General features: G+C 41.3%; 1 protein-coding gene across 6 annotated transcripts in view; it reads left to right on the forward strand.

Annotated features, from left to right (window-relative positions):
• The window catches only part of DZANK1 (double zinc ribbon and ankyrin repeat domains 1), a 99,144-nt gene that overhangs the window by 15,253 nt on the left and 61,860 nt on the right, over positions 1–22,031 (forward strand). For 4 of the 6 annotated variants that reach the window (XM_077951128.1, XM_077951131.1, XM_077951130.1 and 1 more), the window contains exons 5-8: positions 982–1,078; positions 2,057–2,181; positions 7,134–7,219; positions 14,960–15,077. In XM_077951128.1, the coding sequence (XP_077807254.1) occupies positions 982–1,078; positions 2,057–2,181; positions 7,134–7,219; positions 14,960–15,077 (426 nt within the window). The remainder of the gene's footprint in view (positions 1–981; positions 1,079–2,056; positions 2,182–7,133; positions 7,220–14,959; positions 15,078–22,031) is intronic. The other 2 variants (XM_077951129.1, XM_077951132.1) reach the window with 1 other exon arrangement.

Here is a 22,031-nt window from a genome sequence, read left to right on the forward strand (position 1 = left end):
CTTGTTTATCTTGCCTATGCATTATAAGCTCCAAGGTGGCATGATTGCTATACTCATTGCCTTGCACAGGGGCAGGCAGGAGAGGGCAGTGATTGTGTATCTGTTGAATAGATGCTTTGGGTAAGTAGAAGTCCTCAGTGGGCATAGAATTCTTTTATGTTGAAATCTTTATTCCCAAATATCTGCAAAGCCTCCCCACTGTGAAGAGTCAATTAGATCCATCTGAGAAGGATGTGTGAAGCTTCAGGCACTGGGTGTGAGTATCAATGAGAAAGATTCAAGGAGCTAATCAGAGGATGGGCTAGTCTACAGTATGGCGGCCAACCCAGAGGTCTTGGTCACAGGGATGTTGTTGGGATTGACAGAGGAAATTTATAGGGGTTTCACTTAAGCTTGACCTGAGGCTAGAGAGGAGGTTGTAGAACCAAAGCAGTGGATGCAGGCATGCGTAGGGCTCAAGTGTGATCAAGGCAAGGATCTACACTGGGCAGGGGCCACCTGTGGGGGCTGAGCCCACATATATCAGCAGGTGCTTAGGCTTGAATCAGGTGTGAGGGACCAAGTCCATGGAGAAAGTCCAGAGGGAAGAGTGTTTAAGGACTGTGTGTGCGCAGGTCGTGTACAGAAGTCTGATTTTGGTCTGACCCTACCCTGCCTTTGCCACTCTGGACTTGGTGGTCCCTCTGTTGTTACCCAGACTCCTACAGTTGTAGCATCCTGCCTGCATGTGCTGCTCCCTGCCTCCTGCCTTGGCCGCTTCACCTGGTGAGGCCTACATCCAGACGTGCTGCCAACTGAGCAGCCCAGCCCAGATACAAAGCTGCATGTTTCCAGAATAAAGTGAAACAGGGATTACTTCATGAAAACAACCGTAAACTCTTTCAAATAAGAAATGCACACCACGACCCTGTCTCTATTGTGCAGCTTTAATTCTCACATGGGAATAACCAAGTAAGTGATATGCAATCTCTTCATTCCTAGGAATTCAAAAATGGATTAGTTGGATCAAAACTAAAGAAGAAATATCAGAACTCTGAAAATCAACGCAGCTGGAATGTTAACCTCAGAAAGTTTCCAGGTATGATGTGACAGAACAAAAACAAGGTTTTGTATTCTGAACCCACCAAAGAGGTTCATGGCATGTTCACTGCATGTTTTCTTGTCTGGAGAAGTGTTGGAATAAGAAACACTGGGGCAGGAAAATATGCTGTACTTTGAGTTTTTATACTGTCCTTGCTAACAGCTTAAGATCATGAAGGAGGATCAAGCAGTCCAACCAAGTCAGATTTCTTGACCCACCGCAGGGAGCCATGGGGGCATCTCACCAAAACAGAGGAAACACTGGAGTTATAGAGTTTGGGGGAAGGGTGGAGTTTGGGTGAAATATAAATGAAAGCAGAGTTTTGATAGGCTCAAAGCAAAGCTGGTCTGGGTGTGAAGGGATCAGCATCAGGTATCGACTGGGAAGGGGACCCAGGGTTCTGTTGCCTTGGAAATTACAAAGATACACGGGGAACACCGTGCTCAGAAATGATTATCTTTGCACCAGGGTTGGACATGGAGGCTGCTTCTCTATGTCAAAGTGACCTAGATTCCTCAGGCAAGAGTTAGATGTTTCATTCTTACTGAGAATTTCAAACAGCGAAGTTTCTGATAATCTGTGATTTTAGAGAACAGGGTTTCTCAGTGAGTAAGAAAAACTAGTCATGCAAAGAGGGGGCTGTTAACAACATTTTACAGCTGCAGTGTGTTCTTGGGAGATATAATATTTCCTGCTAACTTTGCAACTGGATTGATCTGTCTGTTTTCCAAGCCTGACGTGGACTATTGTAGAATGCAGCGGGGAAGACGATCTTCTCAGTCTGGGCTTGTTTTTTCTTTCTCACTTCTAATACATTGAGTGTGTGGCGGGAGCTCTTTACATAATTATTACTTCAAGGAAAGCAATGTGGTAACAGTGGTTCTTTATTAAAAGGTTTCCCACTGTGAAGACATCTTTGCATGATTATGTATAATTACAGATGCTCAAAGAGTGATGTTTTTAATATCATTGTAGACCTCCAGGTAGGTGAAAGAACTGACCCTAAAACTTTGAAAGATCTTCGCTTTTCAGAGAGTCCACTGGAAATCCCAGCTCACAGTGGAGGATCAGGTTCTAGACCACCCACCCGCCAGTCCCAGGTAACTTCTAAGGACAATCTTTAGGGTACCCAAATACCTCTTATGTTTTTAATGCTTCCCATGAAATACTTTAAGACTGCACCTCCCCCTCTTTTGACCATGTGCTAGGCACTGTTATAGTGCTGGGAATACTGTGTTTGACAAGAAAAGTCCCTGTATTCATGGAGCTTACCTTTTATTGGGCTTGGGGGCAGACAGATAATAAATAAGTAAATAAACAGAAAATTTAAAATGGTGGTAAGTGTCATGAAGAAGATAAAATGGTAATGAGATACAGCAGTGGTTCTCAGAGGCGATCCCCAGACCTGCAGCATCAGCATCACATGGGAACTTATTTGAAATCCACATTCTCAGGCCTGATGAGCAAAGTGGGAGATGAGGCAGAAGGTGGCTGGGGCCAGAGTGTCTAGAGCTGTGGTTCTCAAACATGGCTCCACGTTAGAATCACCTGAGGAGCTTCAGACCAATCCCCAAGGTTTAGCGTCAGAAATTCTGATTTAATTGGTCTGAAGTGGAGTTTGAGCATCATTAAAAGAAAAAAAAAACAAAAAAACTCCTAAATGATTCTAATGGTCAGGCATGGTTGAGAGTCATAGACACTAGTCTGACCATAAGAAGTTTGAATTATATTCTAATTGTAAAGGGAATCTGTTTGGCAGACAAGACATAGTCCCATTTACATTTAAAAGTTTTCTCTTTGGCCACAGTATGGAGATTAGGCCATGGAAGAGGAAAGAGAGAACATTATTTAGGGGGCTTTTGTTCCAGGTGAGAAATGCTGGTGGCTTGGACCAAGGTTGTAGAGGTAGTCAGGATAGGAGGTAGGCTTGGCTGAGGGATCCAATAGCTGGAAGGGAAGGTGAGGAGCCAAGGATGCCTCTCAGGGTTTGTCCTGAGTATCTGGAGATGATGGTGCCATTGACAAAGCTGGAAAAGATGAGAGAGGAGCAGGTGTCCAAGGACACATTAGACATCCAAGTAGAGGTGTTGAGTAGACTGTTGGATATGCAAGTTCACACTCAGGAAAGGTCAGGGCTGGAGATATGTACTTAGAAATATGGAAATATTCAATATGTTGATGGTATTTGAAGCTTAGGTCTGAATGAGATCACCAGTCAAGGCTGTACAGAAAATGAAGGGAAGGAAAATGAAGAAAGTCCTCAACTTAGAGGTTGAGCAGGGGAGGAGGAGCCTGAAAGTAGAAAGAAAGCCAAAAGAATATGTTGCCATGGAGACCAAGAAATGGAAGAATTTCAAGGAGAAGTTCCTCTATGTCATATGTTACTGCAGGTTCTAATTAGATAGAGACAGACAATTGGAAATTCCCATTGGCTTTGCCAAGATAGAGGTGACTTATGACCTTAATAAAAGGCATATCAGCTGGGTGCGGTGGCTCACACCTGTAATCCCAGCACTTTGGGAGGCTGAGGTGGGCGGATCATGACGTCAGGAGTTCAAGACCAGCCTGGCCAATATGGTGAAAGCCCGTCTCTACTAAAAGTACAAAAATTAGCCGGGCCTAGTGTTGCATACCTGTAGTCCCAGCTACTCAGGAGGCTGAGGCAGAAGAATCGCTTGAACCAGGGAGGCAGAGGTTGCAGTGAGCCAAGATCGTGCCATTGCACTCCAGCCTTGGCAACAAAGTGAGACTTCATCTCAAAAATAAATAAATAAATAAATAAATGGCGTATCAATGCATTCTTACTACTATAACACAAGAAAGATGCTCTTACACTAGTTGCCTACTATTATAGTGCTTTGATTTTTCAATGTTTATAAAATCCAATTTGGACTTTTGACATCTAAGGGCAACCCAGGAGCCCTTGTTCTCTTCCTCCTATTTGAGTGCCAAGTTTAATGTACCTGGAGTCACATTTTTTTGTGTAACCACAACTGCTTCTTGTGTGCCCATGATTCCATGGCTGCTCACACTTACCATCAAGTATAAAGGAGGCGAAAAGCATGGTTTCCAAACCCAGTTGCATATCACAGTCACCCAGGGGAAACTTTAAATATGTATCAAGTCCCAGCTATGCTCCCTGCAATCCTTCTAGATAGTCAGAGTCCATAAGCCTGGGATGGAGTCCACAGATGACTTTGCTGATCAGCCCACACTGAGAATCACTGGCCTAGAAGACCAATTATCCCAAGGTCAAGCTCTTTCCTTCACTTCTAGACTCTAACGCCAAGGTGTAACTCAGCCTGACCTCCTAGGTTCTTTCATCTGCCCATTCACTATATTTTTTGGAGAACCACAAAGCCCAGGCCAGAGGACCAGACCTGGGAAGGCCTGCTTGCAAGGCCCACTAAACAAAAGGGCAGCCCCCCTGCATGGAAGATTGCCTCTCCCAATCTTCTGGAAAGAAGGGTTCTCTGGTTATCAGATGGGCTGATGAGCACACTCAGAATCCGTGGGCAGTGCACACTGGCATGACCCAAATAAGAATACTGCTTCTGAGGTAAAACATACCATTTTGAAGAATGAATGACCGTATATGATAAAACACAGGAGCTATTTTAGAAAAGCAGTCTCATGTGGCCATAATTATTTGCAATGTGCCTAGAAATATTTTCTTTGTGCATAAATATTTGGATTACCTTGCCCACTTAGGTGTTTGAGTTGTTTACAAGGGAAAGATAAAAATAATATTTAAAGATTCCAAAATTTAGAATCCCCAAAAACTAGGAACAGCAGGACAAAGACAAAGTTTAGGGAATTTGACTAGAGTTCAGAAAGCCAGGAAGGCCAGGAGAAGACCACAAAACTTTTTTCTTCCACTTTTTTCCTTCATATTGGTAAGAGTCTTCTCAGTATTTCAGCTGAATCCCATCTGAAGCATACTTTAGCATATATCCGAATTAATGACACTGGTGGGTATCACCACATTTCAACAACCTCAGGGAGACAAGGTATCTCTGAGCTCAGCATCTGGCCTGAGGGAACCTGGGGTCAGGCAGCAGAGTAAACGCATGATGCAGCCTGGGTAGAGGATAAATGACAGCTGACACCTGGCCATAGTGTAGGAGCATGAGAGCTGCAGGTTCTCTGACAATGTGAAGTGCCCCAGCCAGTTAAAGGAATCACTTTACCCAGCCTCAGGCAACCATTAGCAAGAAGGACTGAAGGCTCAGTGTTGCTACATCCAACGAATTTGCACGAGAAGCCAGAAACCTACATCTTTATGTGTAATAACATAATTTAAAGTTTTGACAATTAGTTCAAATTTTGAAACACTATGGGAGCCAATGCCAGATAAAACTCAATGGCAGGCCAAATTTGGCTAATAGACCACCACTTTGAGACTCAGGGTCTAGGTCATGTTACGTTTTTATTTCTTTCTTTTTCTTTTTGTAGCGATGGGGATTTACTATGTTGCCCAGACTGTTTTTGAACTCCTGGCCTCAAGCGATCCTCCTGCCTCAGCCTCCCAAAGTATTGGGATTACAAACGTGAGCCACTACACCCAGCCTAGGCCATGTTAGATGTGGCACAAAAGCAATGAGAAACCTCTGACTGCTCCCCGTTGCCTACAGGATAAAGCCTGAAGTCTTAAGTTCAGTCCTTTGAGTTTCCTAGAGATATAATTTTTGAGAAAAATAGAGACTAAAGTTTATTTATTTATTTGTTTGAGATGGAGTTTCACTCTATTGCCCAGGCTAGAGTGCAATGGTGTAAGCTTGGCTCACCGCAACCTCTGCCTTCCGGGTTCAAGCGATTCTCCTGCCTCAACCTCCTGAGTAGCTGGGATTACAGGCATGCGCCACCACGCCCAGCTAATTTTGTGTTTTTAGTGGAGATGGGGTTTCTCCATGTTGGTCAGGCTGGTCTCAAACTCCTGACCTCAGTTGATCTGCCTGCCTCTGCCTCCCAAAGTGCCGGGATTACAGGCATGAGGCCCTGCGCCTGGCAGAGTTTATTTACTTATTTATTTTTCCTTTTTTTGTATGTGTGTGTGTGACAGGGTCTCACTCTCACTCAGGCTGGAGTGCAATGGTGTAATCTTGGCTCACCACAACTTCTGCCTCCTAGGTTCAAGCGATTCTCCTGCTTCAGCCTCCCTAGTAGCTGGGATTACAGGCACCCGCCACCACACCTGTCTAATTTTTTTTTTTTTTTTGTATTTTTAGTAGAGATGGGGTTTTGCCATGTTGGCCAGCCTGGGATACTAAAGTTTTTAAATCCTAAAATCTGGTCTGATGGAAAATTCAGGTATCTTTTATTGTAAACTCTCATTTTTAATGAAATATACATATATGATTGTGAATAGCACTTTAATTTAGAAATGTTAGATACTAGAGTAATAATTACATTACTCCTCATAATGATTTTTTATTTTTATAACTTTTTTTTTTTTTTTTTTTTTTGAGACGGAGTCTCGCTCTGTCGCCCAGGCTGGAGTGCAGTGGCCGGATCTCAGCTCACTGCAAGCTCCGCCTCCCGGGTTCACGCCATTCTCCTGCCTCAGCCTCCCGAGTAGCTGGGACTACAGGCGCCCGCCACCTCGCCCGGCTAGTTTTTTTGTATTTTTTAGTAGAGACGGGGTTTCACCGGGTTAGCCAGGATGGTCTCGATCTCCTGACCTCGTGATCCGCCCGTCTCGGCCTCCCAAAGTGCTGGGATTACAGGCTTGAGCCACCGCGCCCGGCCAAACTTTTTGTTTTTATAGATTTAGGGGATGCAGGTTTGTTACATGTATTGTGTAATGGTGAGGTCTGGGCTTCTAGGGTCCCCTTCACCTGAATAATGAACACTGCACACAATAGGTAATTTTTCAGCCCTCGCCTTTTCCCACCCTTCCCACTTTTAGAGTCTATAGTGTCTACTATTCCTCTTTGTATGTCTATGTGTATTCCCCCATAATGATTTTTAATGGAATTTTACTATACCATAGCCTTTACCATGTTATTTTGACTATATGACTCTCTCTATATAACTATATTCTTAATTTTAGTCTCCCGGTTTTGCACACATAAGTGGCCTGAAGTGTTTGACAAGCACGGAGATAATGAGAATTCAAAGGGAGACAGACTTTCTCAAGTAAGTATCACATTCTCTTTACTCTGTCTTAAATTCTACGAAGGTACATCATGGTCAAAGAGAATTTAAAGGTAGGACATTTTTGCCCACCTCCAGCTTTTTTTTTTTTTGAGACGGAGTCTTGCTCCGTCGCCCAGGCTGGAGTGCAGTGGTGCAATCTCGGCTCACTGCAATCTCTGCCCCCCAGGTTCAGGCGATTCTCCTGCTCCAGCCTCCCAGGTAGCTGAGATTACAGGCGTGTGCCACCACGCCCAGCTAATTTTTGTATTTTAAGTAGGGACGGGGTTTCACCATGTTGGCCAGAGTGGTCTTGATCTCTTGACCTCGTGATCTGCCCACCTCGGCCTCCCAAAGTGCTGGGATTACAGGTGTGAGCCACTGCACCCAGCCCCAACTTTTTAAATTAAATATTTACAGTCTATTAAAAAGTATAATTGACATACGATAAACTGCATGTGTATTTAGAGTTCGTTTGACTCTGTATGTATGTATGTAACCATGACACTATCACAATCAAGAAAATGAATAAGTTCATCCCCGCCAAAAATTTCCTACATTGTACACTATTTGGTAACCCCTTCCTTTCAGCCCCGCATCACAGGCAATTATCGATCTGCTTCTTGTCACTATAGCTTAACTTGCATGTGATTCCATATGTCAACGACATGATTTAGTCTCTACTGTTTTCTGGGGGGGGTTTCTTTCACTCAGCATAACTATTTTGAGATTCATCCATGTTGTTCCTTGTAACAAACATCCATTTCTCTTTATTGCTGAAAAACAGTTCATTTTATGGATATACCACAGTTTGTTCATCCATTCACTTATTGATGGGAATTTTGAGCTATTACAGATAAAGTTGCTATGAACATTTGTACAAAAGTTATTGTATATACAAAAGTGAGCCAGTCTCATACCTAGTGTCTAAATAAATAAATAAATTGATAAAAATTAACAAGTATAATAAAATAATTTTTAAAACCCCAAAGTCATTATGTATACACGTTTTCATTTCCCTTGGGGCAAATACCTTGAAGAGGAATATAATCGGCATTTTTTTTTCAGAAACTGCCAAACTGCTTTCCAAAGTGATTGTTCTATTTTACATTCTCACCAGCAGTGGATGAGAATTCTCTATATCCTTACTAACTTTTATTTTTAGTTTGTTCATTTTAATGAAATTGTAACAGTATCTCATTGTGGTTTTTATTTGCATTTCCCTAGTGACTAATGATGTTGAGCCTCTTTTCATGTGCTTATTTCCATCCATGCATCTTCTTTGGTAAAGTGTCTGTTCAAACATTTTGCCTTTAAAAAAAATGCATTATAGGTCAGGTGCAGTGGCTCAAACCTGTAATCCCAGCACTTTGGGAGGCCGAGGCGGGCGGATCACCTGAGGTCAGGAGTTCAAGACCAGCCTGGCCAACATGGTGAAACCCTGTCTCTTCTAAAAATACAAAAAATTAGTCGTGCGTGGTGGTGGGCACCTGTCATCCCAGCTACTTGGGAGGCTGAGGCAGGAGAATTGCTTGAACCTGGGAAGTGGAGGTTGCAGTGAGCCAAGATCATGCCACTGCACTCCAGCCTGGGTGACAGAGCAAGACTCTGTCTCAAAAAAACAAAACAAAACAAAAATTTAAAATGTGTTATATACCTTCTTCTTATAGAGTTTTTTTTTTTTTTTAAAGGATAGCTGTTTGTCCTGATATAGAGTTGTACATGTTCTCCTTTGTTAGATGTTTCATGGGTACATTTTTGCAAATATTTTCTCCCAGTCTTTGGCTTTTCATTTTCTTAACAGTGTTTTCAAAGAGCTAAAGTTTTTTTAATTTTGATGAAGTCCAATTTATTTGCTTTTCTTTTACATTTTATTTTTAGTTTGTCATACTTCAGAAATCTTTCCCAAACCCAAGATGTATTCTATTCACTCAGATTTCCTCCTATGTTCTCTTCTAGAAGTTTTTCAGTTTCATCTCTTATACTTAGGTATACGATCCATTTTTAATTAATTTTTTCATATGGCATAAGGTAAGGATTGAGGTTCATATTTTTACATATGAATATTTAATTATTCCAGTACAAATTTTTGAAAAAATTATCTTTCCTCATTGATTACTTTTGGAATAGTTGAACATTAATTGATGGTATTTGTGTGGATCTAGTCGTGGACTTTGTATTCTGTTCCATCAATGTTTCTCTATATTTATTCACTACCGTACTGCCTTGATTATTGCAACTTTATAATAAGTTTCAAAACCAAGTAAGTTGTAAATTCCTCAGCTTAGTTGCTCCTATCAAAGGTATTTTGGCTATTCTACGTCCTTTACGTTTTCAGATTTAAAAATCAGCTTCTCAGCTTTTACAAAATACCTGCTGTGGTTTTAATTGAGATTGTATTGAATCTATTTATCAATTTAGGGAATATTGACATATTAACAATATTGAGCTTTACAATCCATAAAGATACTATATCTTACCATTTGTTTAGGTCTTCTTTAATTTCTTTCATTAATGTTTGTAGTTTTCAGTTCACAAGCTTTACACATCTTTTTTCAAGTTTATCCTGTTGTAAATGCTTTTAAAATTTCACTTTCTCACAAAACGATAAATACTGCATGATTCCACTTAAAGGAAGTATCTAAAGTAATGAAACTCACAGAAAGTAGAATGGTACTTGCGGGGCCGATGGCAGGAGGAAACAGGCAGTTGTTGGATTAGTATAGAGTTACATTCATGCAAGGTGAAAAAGTTCCAGAGATCTTTTTACGACAATGTGTATGTAGTTAACAATACTGTAATGTACAATTAAAAACTGTTGAGAGGAATTTATATTATAGTGGCTCAAGCCTGTAATCCCAGCACTTTGGGAGGCCGAGACGGGCGGATCACGAGGTCAGGAAATCGAGACCATCCTGGCTAACACGGTGAAACCCCGTCTCTACTAAAAAATACAAAAAAAAAAAAAACTAGCCGGGCGAGGTGGCGGGCGCCTGTAGTCCCGGCTACTCGGGAGGCTGAGGCAGGAGAATGGCGAGAACCCGGGAGGCGGAGCTTGCAGTGAGCTGAGATCCGGCCACAGCACTCCAGCCTGGGTGACAGAGCAAGACTCCGTCTCAAAAAAAAAAAAAAAAAAAAAAAAAAAGGAATTTATGTTATATATTGTAACATTATAGATACTTTTTTGCTACAATAAAACATTTCAATTTCTGATTATTCATTACTAAAATATGAAACACAATTGATTTTTGTTTAGTGGCCTTATATCTTCAAGTCTTATGAAATTCACTTATTCCACTAGCTTTTTATAGATTCCATAGGATGATCTCTGTAGGAGACTGGGCAGCCTGCAAATGAAGAGTTACCTTTCTTCCTTTCCAATTTGGATCCCTTTTCCTTCTTTTTCTTGACTTGTCGCCTTGGCTACAATTTTGAATGTAATAGTTTCGAATAGAAATGGTGAAAGTAGACACCCTTGTCTTACTCTTCTTTAAAATTAGTTTTATTTAAACATTTTTTTGTAGAAGTGGGGATCTCACTGTGTTGCCCAGGCTAGTCTTGAACTCTTGTCTTGAAGTGATCCCCCTACCTCAGCCTCCCACAGCGCTGGGATTACAGGCATGTACAGCCACTGCACATTGGCCTTTGTCTTATTTTTGACCCCAGTGGGACAGCATTTATTTATCTTTCAGCATTACATATGGTATCAGCTGTAGGTTTTCCATTGATGAGTTTTGTCAGGTTGAGGACATTTTCTTTTTCTTTTTTTGAGATGGAGTCTCGCTCTGTCGCCGGGGCTGGAGTGCAGTGGCCGGATCTCAGCTCACTGCAAGCTCCGCCTCCCGGGTTTACGCCATTCTCCTGCCTCAGCCTCCCGAGTAGCTGGGACTACAGGCGCCCGCCAACTCGCCTGGCTAGTGTTTTTGTATTTTTTAGTAGAGACGGGGTTTCACCGTGTTAGCCAGGATGGTCTCGATCTCCTGACCTCGTGATCCGCCCGTCTCGGCCTCCCAAAGTGCTGGGATTACAGGCGTGAGCCACCGCGCCCGGCCGAGAGTTTCTTTTTTAAAATCAGGAATAGATGTTAGATTTTGTCCAAAGCATTTTTTCTATTTATTGAGAGGATAATTTAGGTTTTTTGTTGTTTTTTTTCTTCTGTTCATGCGATGAATTACAATGATTGGTTTTCAAATGTTAAATCATCCTTACATTCCCAAAATATATCCACTTGAAATGTCATCTATTTTATATAATGTTGAATTTGATTTGCTAAAAGGGTTTAAAGAATTTTTTTTTTTGCCAGCTGTTGCATAAGGGATGTTGGGGGATTTTCTTTTCTTGTTAAATGTCTTTGTCTGGTTTTAGTATCGGCATAATTCTAGATTCACAGAGTAAGTTGGGAAGTATTCTCACTCCTTCGACTTATGAAAAAGTTTATGTGAAATTGGTGTTATTTCTTCCTTACATTTTACACAAGTGAAATGATTAGATCTGGATTGTTCCTTCAGGAAGATTTTTTTTTCCAGGAAGTTTTTTTTTTTTTTTTCTTTTGAGACGGAGACTTGCTCTGTCTCCAGGCTGGAGTGCAGTGGCGCAATCTTGGCTCACTGCAACCTCCACCTCCCGAATTCAAGCAATTCTCCTACCTCAGCCTCCCAAGTAGGCATGCACCACCACGCCCAGCTAATTTTTTTGTATTTTAGTAGAGATGAGGTTTCACCATGTTGACTAGGATGGTTTCGATCTCCTGACCTCGTGATCCGCCCGCCTCAGCCTCCCAAAGTGCTGGGATTACAGGCGTGAGCCACCATGTCCGGCTCAGGGAGATTTTTACCTACATGTTAGATTTCTTTAATAGATATACATTTATATTTATATTTATTTATATTTATATTTATTAATATTTCTTTTGGAGTAAATTTTAGGTTTCATTTGTTTTGTTTTTAGTTTCTTTAACGGGAACATGAAGTTACTGATTTGAAGCCTTTCTTCTTTTCTAGCATAGGCGTTTAGAACTATACATTTTCCCCAAATACTGTTTTACTTGCAGTCTCGGAATTTTGATATACTGTGTTTTCATTTTCATTCAGTTCAAACAGTTTCTAATTATCCTTGTTATTTTGTGGGGAGGACAATGAGTTAGTTAGAAGTGTTTAATTTCCAAATACTGGAGGATTTTCCTTGTATCTTTTGGGCCTGTCTGCCTTCTTTCTTTCCTTCTTTCCTGCACTCCCACCCTCTCTCCCTTCCTTCCTTCCTTTCCTTCTTTCTTCTTTCTTTCTTTCTTAGGGTCTTACTCTGTCACCCAGGCGGAAGTGCAGAGGTCCAATCATAGCTCACTGCAGCCTCAAACTCCTGGGTTCAAGGCATCCTCCTGCCTCAGCCTCAGCTCAGTCCCTACAGCTGGGACTATAGGCATGTGCCACTACACCGGCTAATTAAAAAACATTTTTTTTTTTTTGGCGGGGCTGGGCGTGGTGGCTCATACCTGTAATCCCAGCACTTTGGGAAGCCGAGATGGGAGGATCACTTGAGGCCAGGAGTTTGAGACCAGCCTGGCCAACATGGCAAAATCCTGTCTCTACTAAATCCTGTCTCTACTAAAAATATACACACAGAAAAAAAAATTAGGCATGGTGGTGCACTCCTGTAATCCCAGCTACTCGGGAGGCTGAGACACTATAATACCTTGAACCCAGGAGGTGGAGGCTGCTATGAGCCGAGATCATGCCACTGCACTCCAGTCTGGGCGACAGACCAAGACTCTGTCTCAAAACAAAACAAAAACCTTACATTTTTTTTTTGATGGGGGTGGGGGGGAGTTCTCACAAATTTGCCCAGGCTGATCTTGAATCCCTGGCCTCAAGTGATCCTCCCACCTCAGTCTCGCAAATTGTTGGGATTACAGGTATGAGCCAGTGCGCCTGGCCTGGTCCTTATGTCATATTTATTTACTTTTGGTCAGAAAAGATATATGATTTGATTGGTGAATATTCTATGTGCACTTTAAAAGAATCTGTATTCTGCCAGAATGAGTGTACTGTAAATATCAATTAGGTTAAGTTAGTTGATGGTATTGTTTAAGTCTCTCTATCTTTACTGATTTTCTCTTTATCATGTAATCAATTATTGAAGAAGTAATATTGAAATATATGACTATAATTATGAATTTGCCTATTTATTCTTGCATTTCATTTCTATCAGTTTTTCTTCATGTACTTTGACACTCTGCTATTAAGTACGTAAACATTTTGGATTCTTATGTCCTCTTGCTGAGTTGACCCTTTTATCATTATGAAATAAACCTCTTTAACTCTGGTAATATTCTTTGCTCAGAAACCTACTTGTTCTGATGTTAATGTTGTCACTCCTGGTCTCTTTTGATGTGTGTGTACCTCCCTTTATTGAATCTATTTATGTCTCTATTTAAAGTTGGTTTCTTTTGAGCAGCATAATTAGGTCTAGCTTTTTAAAAAAACATACCTGACAACTCCTATGTTCTAATTGGAGTATTTAGAGTATATATAGAGTATTCTAACTGATACCTCAGTAAATATGAATTTTTTTCCACTTTGGCTGGTGTAAGCATGAGCTTCCCAGCCCTGTATGGATCCTGAAGATTGTTTTCTCTGTTCCCCTTTGGTGTTTACTTTCTAACCTTGAGTGGTTTCTTCCATCACATGCACTTATCAGTATACCCAGGTAAAGACTTGAGGGTGACCCTCTGCAAAATTCTGAAGCTCTACCTGCAGCTCTTCTCTGCTATTCTTTCCTAAAAGCTCCAGTTACCTTGACCTTCTGAGATCCCAGCTCTATGCCCTCAATTCAAATCAGAGGAATGGGATAGTCAGATTACACTTCATGAGCTTTGGGTATAGAAAAGAGGGAACTGTTGTTGCCCTGGCAGGTGGGCCCGTGCTGGAGACATGGTGAAAACTTGGTGTCATGGTACAGTAATGAAGGACTACATAGGATAAGAGTGTGGGAATGAGCTCAGCTCCAACGTGGAGACCAGTGCGGGCAACCAGGCAGTCCAGTGCACAGTATCCAAGCCTTCTAGTTGCTGAGGAGCTGTTCAGATCGATAGGTTACAGGATCAGGAGCCAACTTGTCTGGAAAGGCATGGTAGTAGCAGGAAAGGAATTAGGGCAGCCGAATTCCAAGAATGCTCTCACTTTGGCAGATAGCCAGAACCCATTTAGATGAGTGGGAGCTAAATGATGGGTCCAGCTGAGCTGCCTAAGAAATGGGGCGAGATGCTGCTGGGGCAGGGCCTGAGGACTCTAAGCTAAAGTGGGCAAAGAGAAAGGATGGGTCTGATGCTCAGGCAAGAAGTCCTGTCCCTCAGACTGGGCTCAATGGCAGAAAGTCAGAGAAGCATAATGTAAAAATTGCTGGACTACCTAGGGTTCACCCTCATACACATCAAATCCAATGTGACAGGACAAGTCAGAGCCTGAGCAAGAAGTGGAGTCAAGGCTGCTGATAAACTTCTTGCTACAATCATGAGGTTAAATGGACTTGGCCTACGCGGAAAGGGCACGAGAGGGTCCAGCTGCAAGGCCAATTTTCAAGTAAAATGACCTAGAGAAGTATTTCCTGTCTTGAACTTGTTCCATGGCCATTGAGAGCAGTCTGCTTTTGTTTTGTGTTTAAAAGTGTTTGAATGCTTTTAGATTTTTGTCAGTCTTCCTAATGTGGACCCAGCAGAACATGGCCAATCGGGAACCTGTTTTGTTGTAGGTGTGCCCACTGCCTTGCCCCCCGCCCATCAGATCCCTTTGCTCGCTTCTGTCAAGAATGTGGCTCTCCTGTCCCACCCATATTTGGCTGTCGTCTCCCACCCCCGGAAGGAGCTCAGGTGAGCAGCAGAATTATCAAAAACATCTTTCATTGGCTGATCTGATCTTTATTTGCAGTAGTAACACAGTGCTTGGTACACATGAACCGCACATATAAATACTTGTTGAAGAATTACTGGCTGATTGAACTCTTACACGCTTCTACTTACGCATGGAAAAACTTATTTGCAATGCTGTGTCTTTTGTGTGGCCTGCCAGAAGCACGGGCTCAAAAAAGATTAGAATCTTATTGTTTTAATGAGGCATGCATAGATAAATAAATATTTCCTACTCATTTGATAGCTCTGCTCATATTCTGGGTATAATAAGGAAATATATTCTAGAAATAAATGAAGAGAAGTACCAATTACTTTGTGTCTCTATATATCTATATATCCATAAGATACATCATTCTGTCCAAAGAATCTATAGATTGATCTATGTATTGAAATGTAAAAGCTTTGGCTGGTTAAGGGTAGATAATAATTGATATTATCTCACTACTAATTTTGTACATAGTTAAAAAACATACTTGGCTTGCTAAAAATTAAAACCTTCACCAAAGTGTGTTCATCTTTTAAGCACTTGATATTTTGGGGATTTTTTTTTGGACTCGGAATAAAGGGATGAAAATGAAATGAAGAGATCTGTGATATTGAGTGAAAAATTACAATTTTTAAAAAGATAGTTACTAAGAAAAAGTTACTAGTTGAGTGAGTTTGAAGTCCAGAGTTTTAGATTCGAGTTATGCCTCAAGCAAAGGGTCAGGTATTAAATGGCTGTTTTAATATTCTTCTAATATATTGCTCAAGATTTTTGTAGAAGTTAATTTAATTTACTTCAGTGATACATTTTAAACTTAAAGATTTTGCTAATATATAATGGCCGAATCTTAGGGAATAAGTGTGGGAGTCGATTTTAAATAAAAACAGACTCTAACACCAAATTGGGCCAGACTCATTGATATGTGTGCAGCTTGTAGAGATTCTGGACTAAATGTGTTAGTGAAACAGGACGATACAGAAAACAAAATATGAACAAGTCCCGTTGGTTTGATTTTTTCTGTTTATACTAATTGGTGTAATACCCAAAATTATTTTCTACTTGCCTGGAAAGGGATTTTCACAACTAATTTCATTTTTAAGGGAGGAAAGGTTATTGGTGATTATAAATGTTTAACATTATGAACTTTAAAACATCTAGATTGCCCCCCCATTATACTTCTATTAGTGCAACAATAGGCTATAATGTATAACAGCTTTGTAATTTAAACTAACAACCATTTATCGAGTACTTACTGTATCCTGCTCTGAGCTGCACTTCTAGGATTCAAAGGGGCAGGATCCTACTTAGACCCAGGACTCTCAGAGAGTCTCAGTAAAGAGACGCAGAGGTACATGCTTTCTCGTCTCTTTGCCCTTGCGATGTGAGCTAACGTGTAGGACACGCTGAACCCTGTGAATTTCAGTGTTGTCCCGTGGACGCTTCTCAGTGAGTTCCACTGGCACCCCAACCAGCTTCCCAGATAGTCTCTGGGGCATCCCAGTAGCAACTTTCCAGCAAGTTCCAGCAACATCTCTGTATCTGACTTCCCAACATGTTCTGCCAGTTCCCTGGATGGGGAGTTCCTAATGAGTTTCACTGGATCCCAGCGGGCGGCTTTTTCCTTGAGGGCTCTGATCTGTGTCACCTCAGTGAACTTCTCTGCCATCCAGTGGGTGACAACCACACTCAATTCGATGAAGTCTGATTTCAGCCTTGGGTATGGGGCAAAGTAAGTGCCTCTTCCAAATTTGTTCCTCCTTAGGCTGTCTGTCTCAGCCACAGAGGTAGGGGATCCTTCCTATGTTTGGAATTTCTGTATATGTAGAATCTGCTTTACCCATTAGTATTTAATCCCTGGCTACCAGTTAAAAATTATTTATGTGAATTTTTCCTGTTCAAATTACTTGTGGTTTCTATCTCCTGGTTGGACTCTGATACAGAATTGGTACCGGGATTGGTCCCAGGAAATAAACCTGCAAATAGGATTTTGGAAGTGGTTTGGTCTTGTCCTTTGCTTGGGAACAGTGCCGAGCTCCTTGCCAATGGGAAATGGGACACTGGTGATCCATAGCATGCGGGGGCATCACAGTTAATCAGGCTGTCACCTGTGGCTGATTGTGATGAAGTGCCAACTGAAGCAAGTGTCTTGAGTGGCCAAATAGCTGCTTCACTTGACTCTATGGCAGTGACAATGACTACAAAAACTGTGGTGGAGGATGTATTCTCCTGAGTCCATGGGAGCTTTCCAGAAAGAAAACGACAAGCTCAGGACCATTAAGTCATGGTGCAGGAACCAGAGAGCTCCTATGACAGCCCAAAATAATATATTTCTTGTAGCTCCAGGGTTATATTGATGAAAATCAAACAAAAATTAGATTATATATGTTGGGGACTTAAAATGTCTGTTAAATTCACGTGATCACCAGATTTCTTATGCGAAAGTTAGGCCATTGATTGGGAAAGGATGGGATCCTGAAGCTCAGAGATGGCAGGTGGGACCCAGATGAAACTGACAGTCTGGTACCCTTGTCACTCTGTGCCTCTTGGCCAATGGATGTAATTTGCCCTTATGTCTGAGGATGCCCTTCTGTCTGAGGATACCAACCTTCATTTGCTTGAAATGTTTATGATAACCTCACCTGGGCAGATGGCTTGAAAGGGGATGTTTATTCTCCTCACAGGTGGTTGTGGGTGGTTTAAACCCATCACAACCACCTGTTGCATTCTAGGGACCCAACCCAGCATGCTACAGGAGGACAGGTGCATGCTGTGATCCAGGAGGAAATAACTTACACACACAAAGAAGAGGAAGATTGTACTAATGTATAGTGGCAGAGTCTTGGGGAATAAGTGTGGGACTAGATTTTAAATGAAGACAATATGACTTGAAATTGGTATAAATTCATTGTGCATACCTTATAGAGATTCTGGGTTTAATGTGTTAGGTAATGCAGCTGTGGTGGCTGTAACAGCTTGCCTGGTTGACTGCCTAAAGCTTGACCTCAGTAGTGGCCTGTGTTTAATGAGATTGGGATACCAGAACTTTCCCAGGTATATTAGTTTGCTAAGGTTGCCACAGCAAAACCCCACAGACTGTGTGGCTTAAAGAACAGAAATTTATTTCCTCACGGTTCTGCAGGCTGCAAGTTTAAGATAAAGGTGCCAGCAGGTTTGGATTCTGGTGAGGCCTCTCTCCTCGGCTTTCAGACGGCTGCCTTCCTGATGTGTCCTAACTTGGCCTTTCCTCTGGGCACACATCCCTGGTGTCTCTTCTTCTTCTTATAAAGACATCGGTTGTATTGGATCAAAGTCCCACTGTAATGACCTCATTTAACCTTAATTACCTCCTTAAAGGACCTGTCTCAAATTCACTCACATTGGGAGCTGGGGCTTCAATATAATGAATTCTGGGGGCCACAGTTTAGTCCCTAACACCCAGCATCATGTGGAGCAGGGAATACAGAGACTTGGGCAAATAGGAAAGTTGGAGTGGGGTTGATATGTGTGTCCTGCATCCCTGACTCTTACCTACGTTTCACAAGAAGGCCCAGAAGACACTTCCATCACTAAGATATCAAGGAATACCTTAGTGAGAGGAGCAGTTGCATCCTTTAAAAGTTCTGTGGCTGCTTTCCTTCGTAGGCCAGATATGATCATGGGGGATGCTGCTATTTGGATGGGCTCCCTGATCTCACTGGAGCTAGTGAGATCCCAGAGTGGCAGAAGTCAAGTGGCAGCACTTAACTGCCAAAGACAAGGGCAGCAATGATGTTTCAGCAAGAGGGATCTGACATGGCATTCCTAGGAATGATAGATGGGCAGCCTCCTAGTGTATCGCCTGGTCTATATAATTGAAAAATACTAGGTCATGTAGCTAAAAACTGACTTGAGCCACTGCATTGGAGCAACCAAATTTCTCACCCAATTTCCAGACATAAGTCAGATCACAAATTCAGTCTTTTGATTGAAGGGGAGACTGGGTCTCCTTAGGGAAGGACCCTGGAGCTTTGCAAGTACATATCATAAGTCTTCCTTGAATGTTTCTCCAAGGGGACTTGTTGCTTTCAATTGAGTGACTGTGCATTAGGGAAAAAGAAATGCCCAAATCTTTGGGGAATTTCTAGATATTGGCTCTAAATTCATGCTAATTCTTGGATATTCAAAACACCACTGTGGTTCCCCAGTAAAGCTGGGACTTTAGATGCTCAGGTGATAGATGGAGTCTTAACCTCAACTCTGACTTGTAGTTTTTGCTTCATGTATTTTGGGGGTTTGTTGTTATGTCCATGCTATGGATTGAATCTTTGTGTCTTGCCCAAAATTCATATGTTGAAATCCGGACTCCCAAGGTGATGGTTTTAGAAGGTTGGGTTTTTGGGAGGTAATTAGGTCATGATGATGAATGCCTTATGAATGGGATTAGTGCCCTTATAAGGGAGGCCCAAAGGAGCTTGTTTGCCTTCTACCATGTGAAGACACAGCTAGAAGGCACCATCTGTGAAGCAGAGGGCAAGCCCTCACCTGATACTGAATTTGCTGGCACCCTGATCTTGGACTTCTCAGCCTTCAAAACTCTGAGAAATAAATTTCTGTTGTTTACAAGCCACCCACTTTATGGTATTTTGTTACTGCAGCCTGAACAGACTAATACATTCATATACACTTACAATTGCTCTATCTTCCTGACTATTGACCTTCTTATCATCAAGAAATGTCTCTCTTTGTCTATGCTAATGTTTCTTGTCTTAAAGTCCTTTATTCTCTGATATTTATGTAGCTACTCTCTTTTATGGTTACTGTTTGCATTGTAAGGCCTTTTCTATGCTTTTACATTCAATCTGTTTGTGTCTTTGAATTTAAGGTGTGTTTCTAGTAGACAGCATGTAACTGGGCCTTGCTTTTTTATCCATTCTGAGTAACCTTGCCTTTTGAATGTGACGTTTAGTCAATTTTTATTTAATATCATTACTCATGTGGTTAAATTTACATACGCCATTTTGCTATTTGCTATTTGTATCATGTCTTTTTTGTTCCCTTTTCCCCCTTTACTACTTTCTTTTGTGTTATTTCTTTGTTTTTTGTTTTTTTTTTTTCTTTTGAGACGGAGTCTTGCTCTGTTTCCCAGGCTGGAGTGCAGTGGCACGATCTCAGCTCACTGCAAGCTCCGCCTCCCTGGTTCACGCCATTCTCCTGCCTCAGCCTCCCGAGTAGCTGCGACTAGAAGCACCAGCCACCACGCCCAGCCAATTTTTTTGTATTTTCAGTAGATACAGAGTTTCACCATGTTAGCCAGGATGGTCTCGATCTCCTGACCTCATGATCCAGCGGCTTCGGCCTCCCAAAGTGCTGGGATTACAGGCATAAGCCACCACGCCTGACCTGTTGTGTTATTTCTTTTGTGTTGCTTTTAGTGTACCATTTTAATGCTTCTGTTGACTTTTTTATTATTTTTAAAGTTATCTTAAGCTCTACAAATTACAATATGGACCTCAATATATCACATTCTATTTTATTTAATTTTGATTTTTAATTTTTGTGGATACATAGTCGGTGTATATATTTATGGGTACATGAGATGTTTGATATAGGTATATAATACATAATAACCACATCATGGAAGATGGGGTGTATCACAGTCCAGTTTAGAATAATTTAACTCAATTCTACTAAAATATAGAAATTTCATTCCTTTCCCCTTCCTTCCTTTCTTTCTTATTCTTTTCTTTTCTTTTCTTTTCTTTTTTTTGAGACAGAGTCTCCTTCTGTCATCCAGGCTGGAGTGAGTGCAGTGGCACAATCTTGGTTCACTGCAACCTCTGCCTCCTGGGTTCAAGTGATTCTCCTGTCTCAGCCTCCTGAGTTGCTGGGATTACAGGTGTGCACCACCATGCCCAGCTAATTTTTCTATTTTTCATAGAGATGGGGTTTCGCCATATTGGCCAGGCTGGTCTTGAACTCCTGACCTCAAGTGATCCGCCCGCCTTGGCCTCCAAAAGTGCTGGGATTACAAGTGTGAGCCATCGTGCCCAGCCCCTTTCTTTCTTAACATTGCTTAAGTATCCTCTTCCTTTCTTTATCTTTTATGTAATAACCATAAATATTGCAACTATATTTGTTATGAACTGAAAAATGCAGTGTTATACAATCTTATGTCATTTAAAGAAGATGAGATAAAAGGTGTATGGAGTCATTTATATCTGCTCTCATATTTATTATATCTGGTCTTGTCACTTATTCCTGGGAACTCAAGTGATCATCTTGTGTCATTTCCTTTCAGCCTGAAGAACTTCCTTCAGCTCTTCTTGTAAGGCATGTCTGCTAGCCATTTCTCTCTGCTAGCCATTTCTCTCTGTCTTTGTATACATCAGAATGTTTATTTTGCCTTCATTTTTGAAGGATGATTTGCTACAGGTGTAATTCTGGTTTAGCAATTATTTTCTCTTTCAGCCCTTTGAATTTGTCATTCTACTGCCTTGTGCCCGCCATTGTTTTTGATGCATAGTTTTTTTCTCTTGCTACTTTCAATATTTTCTCTGTCTTTGACCTTCAACAGTCTGATTATAATGTGTTTAGGTGTGGGTCTCTTTGTGTTTGTCTTTCTTGGGATTGATTGAGCTTATTGGATCTGCTGAGTATTGGTTTTCCTCCAATGTGGGAAATATTGGCCATTGTTTCTTCCATTCTTTTTCTGTTCCTTTCTCTCTCTCCCTTATACATATGTTGCTGTGCTTGATTTTGCCCCATAGGTTTTTGATGTTCTGCTTATTTTCTTCAGTCTTTTTTCTCTGTTCTTCAGATTAGATAATTTCTGTTGAGCTATTTGTTCAAGTTCACTGATTCTTTCTTCTGTTTTCCAATTTGCTGTTGAGTCCCTCTGGCAGTTTTTAAAATTTCAGTTACTTTACTTTTCAACCCCAGGCTTTGACTTA

This window comes from Macaca mulatta, chromosome 10 (genome assembly GCF_049350105.2).
Source record: "Macaca mulatta isolate MMU2019108-1 chromosome 10, T2T-MMU8v2.0, whole genome shotgun sequence".
In the NCBI taxonomy this organism is placed as follows: Eukaryota; Metazoa; Chordata; class Mammalia; order Primates; family Cercopithecidae; genus Macaca; species Macaca mulatta.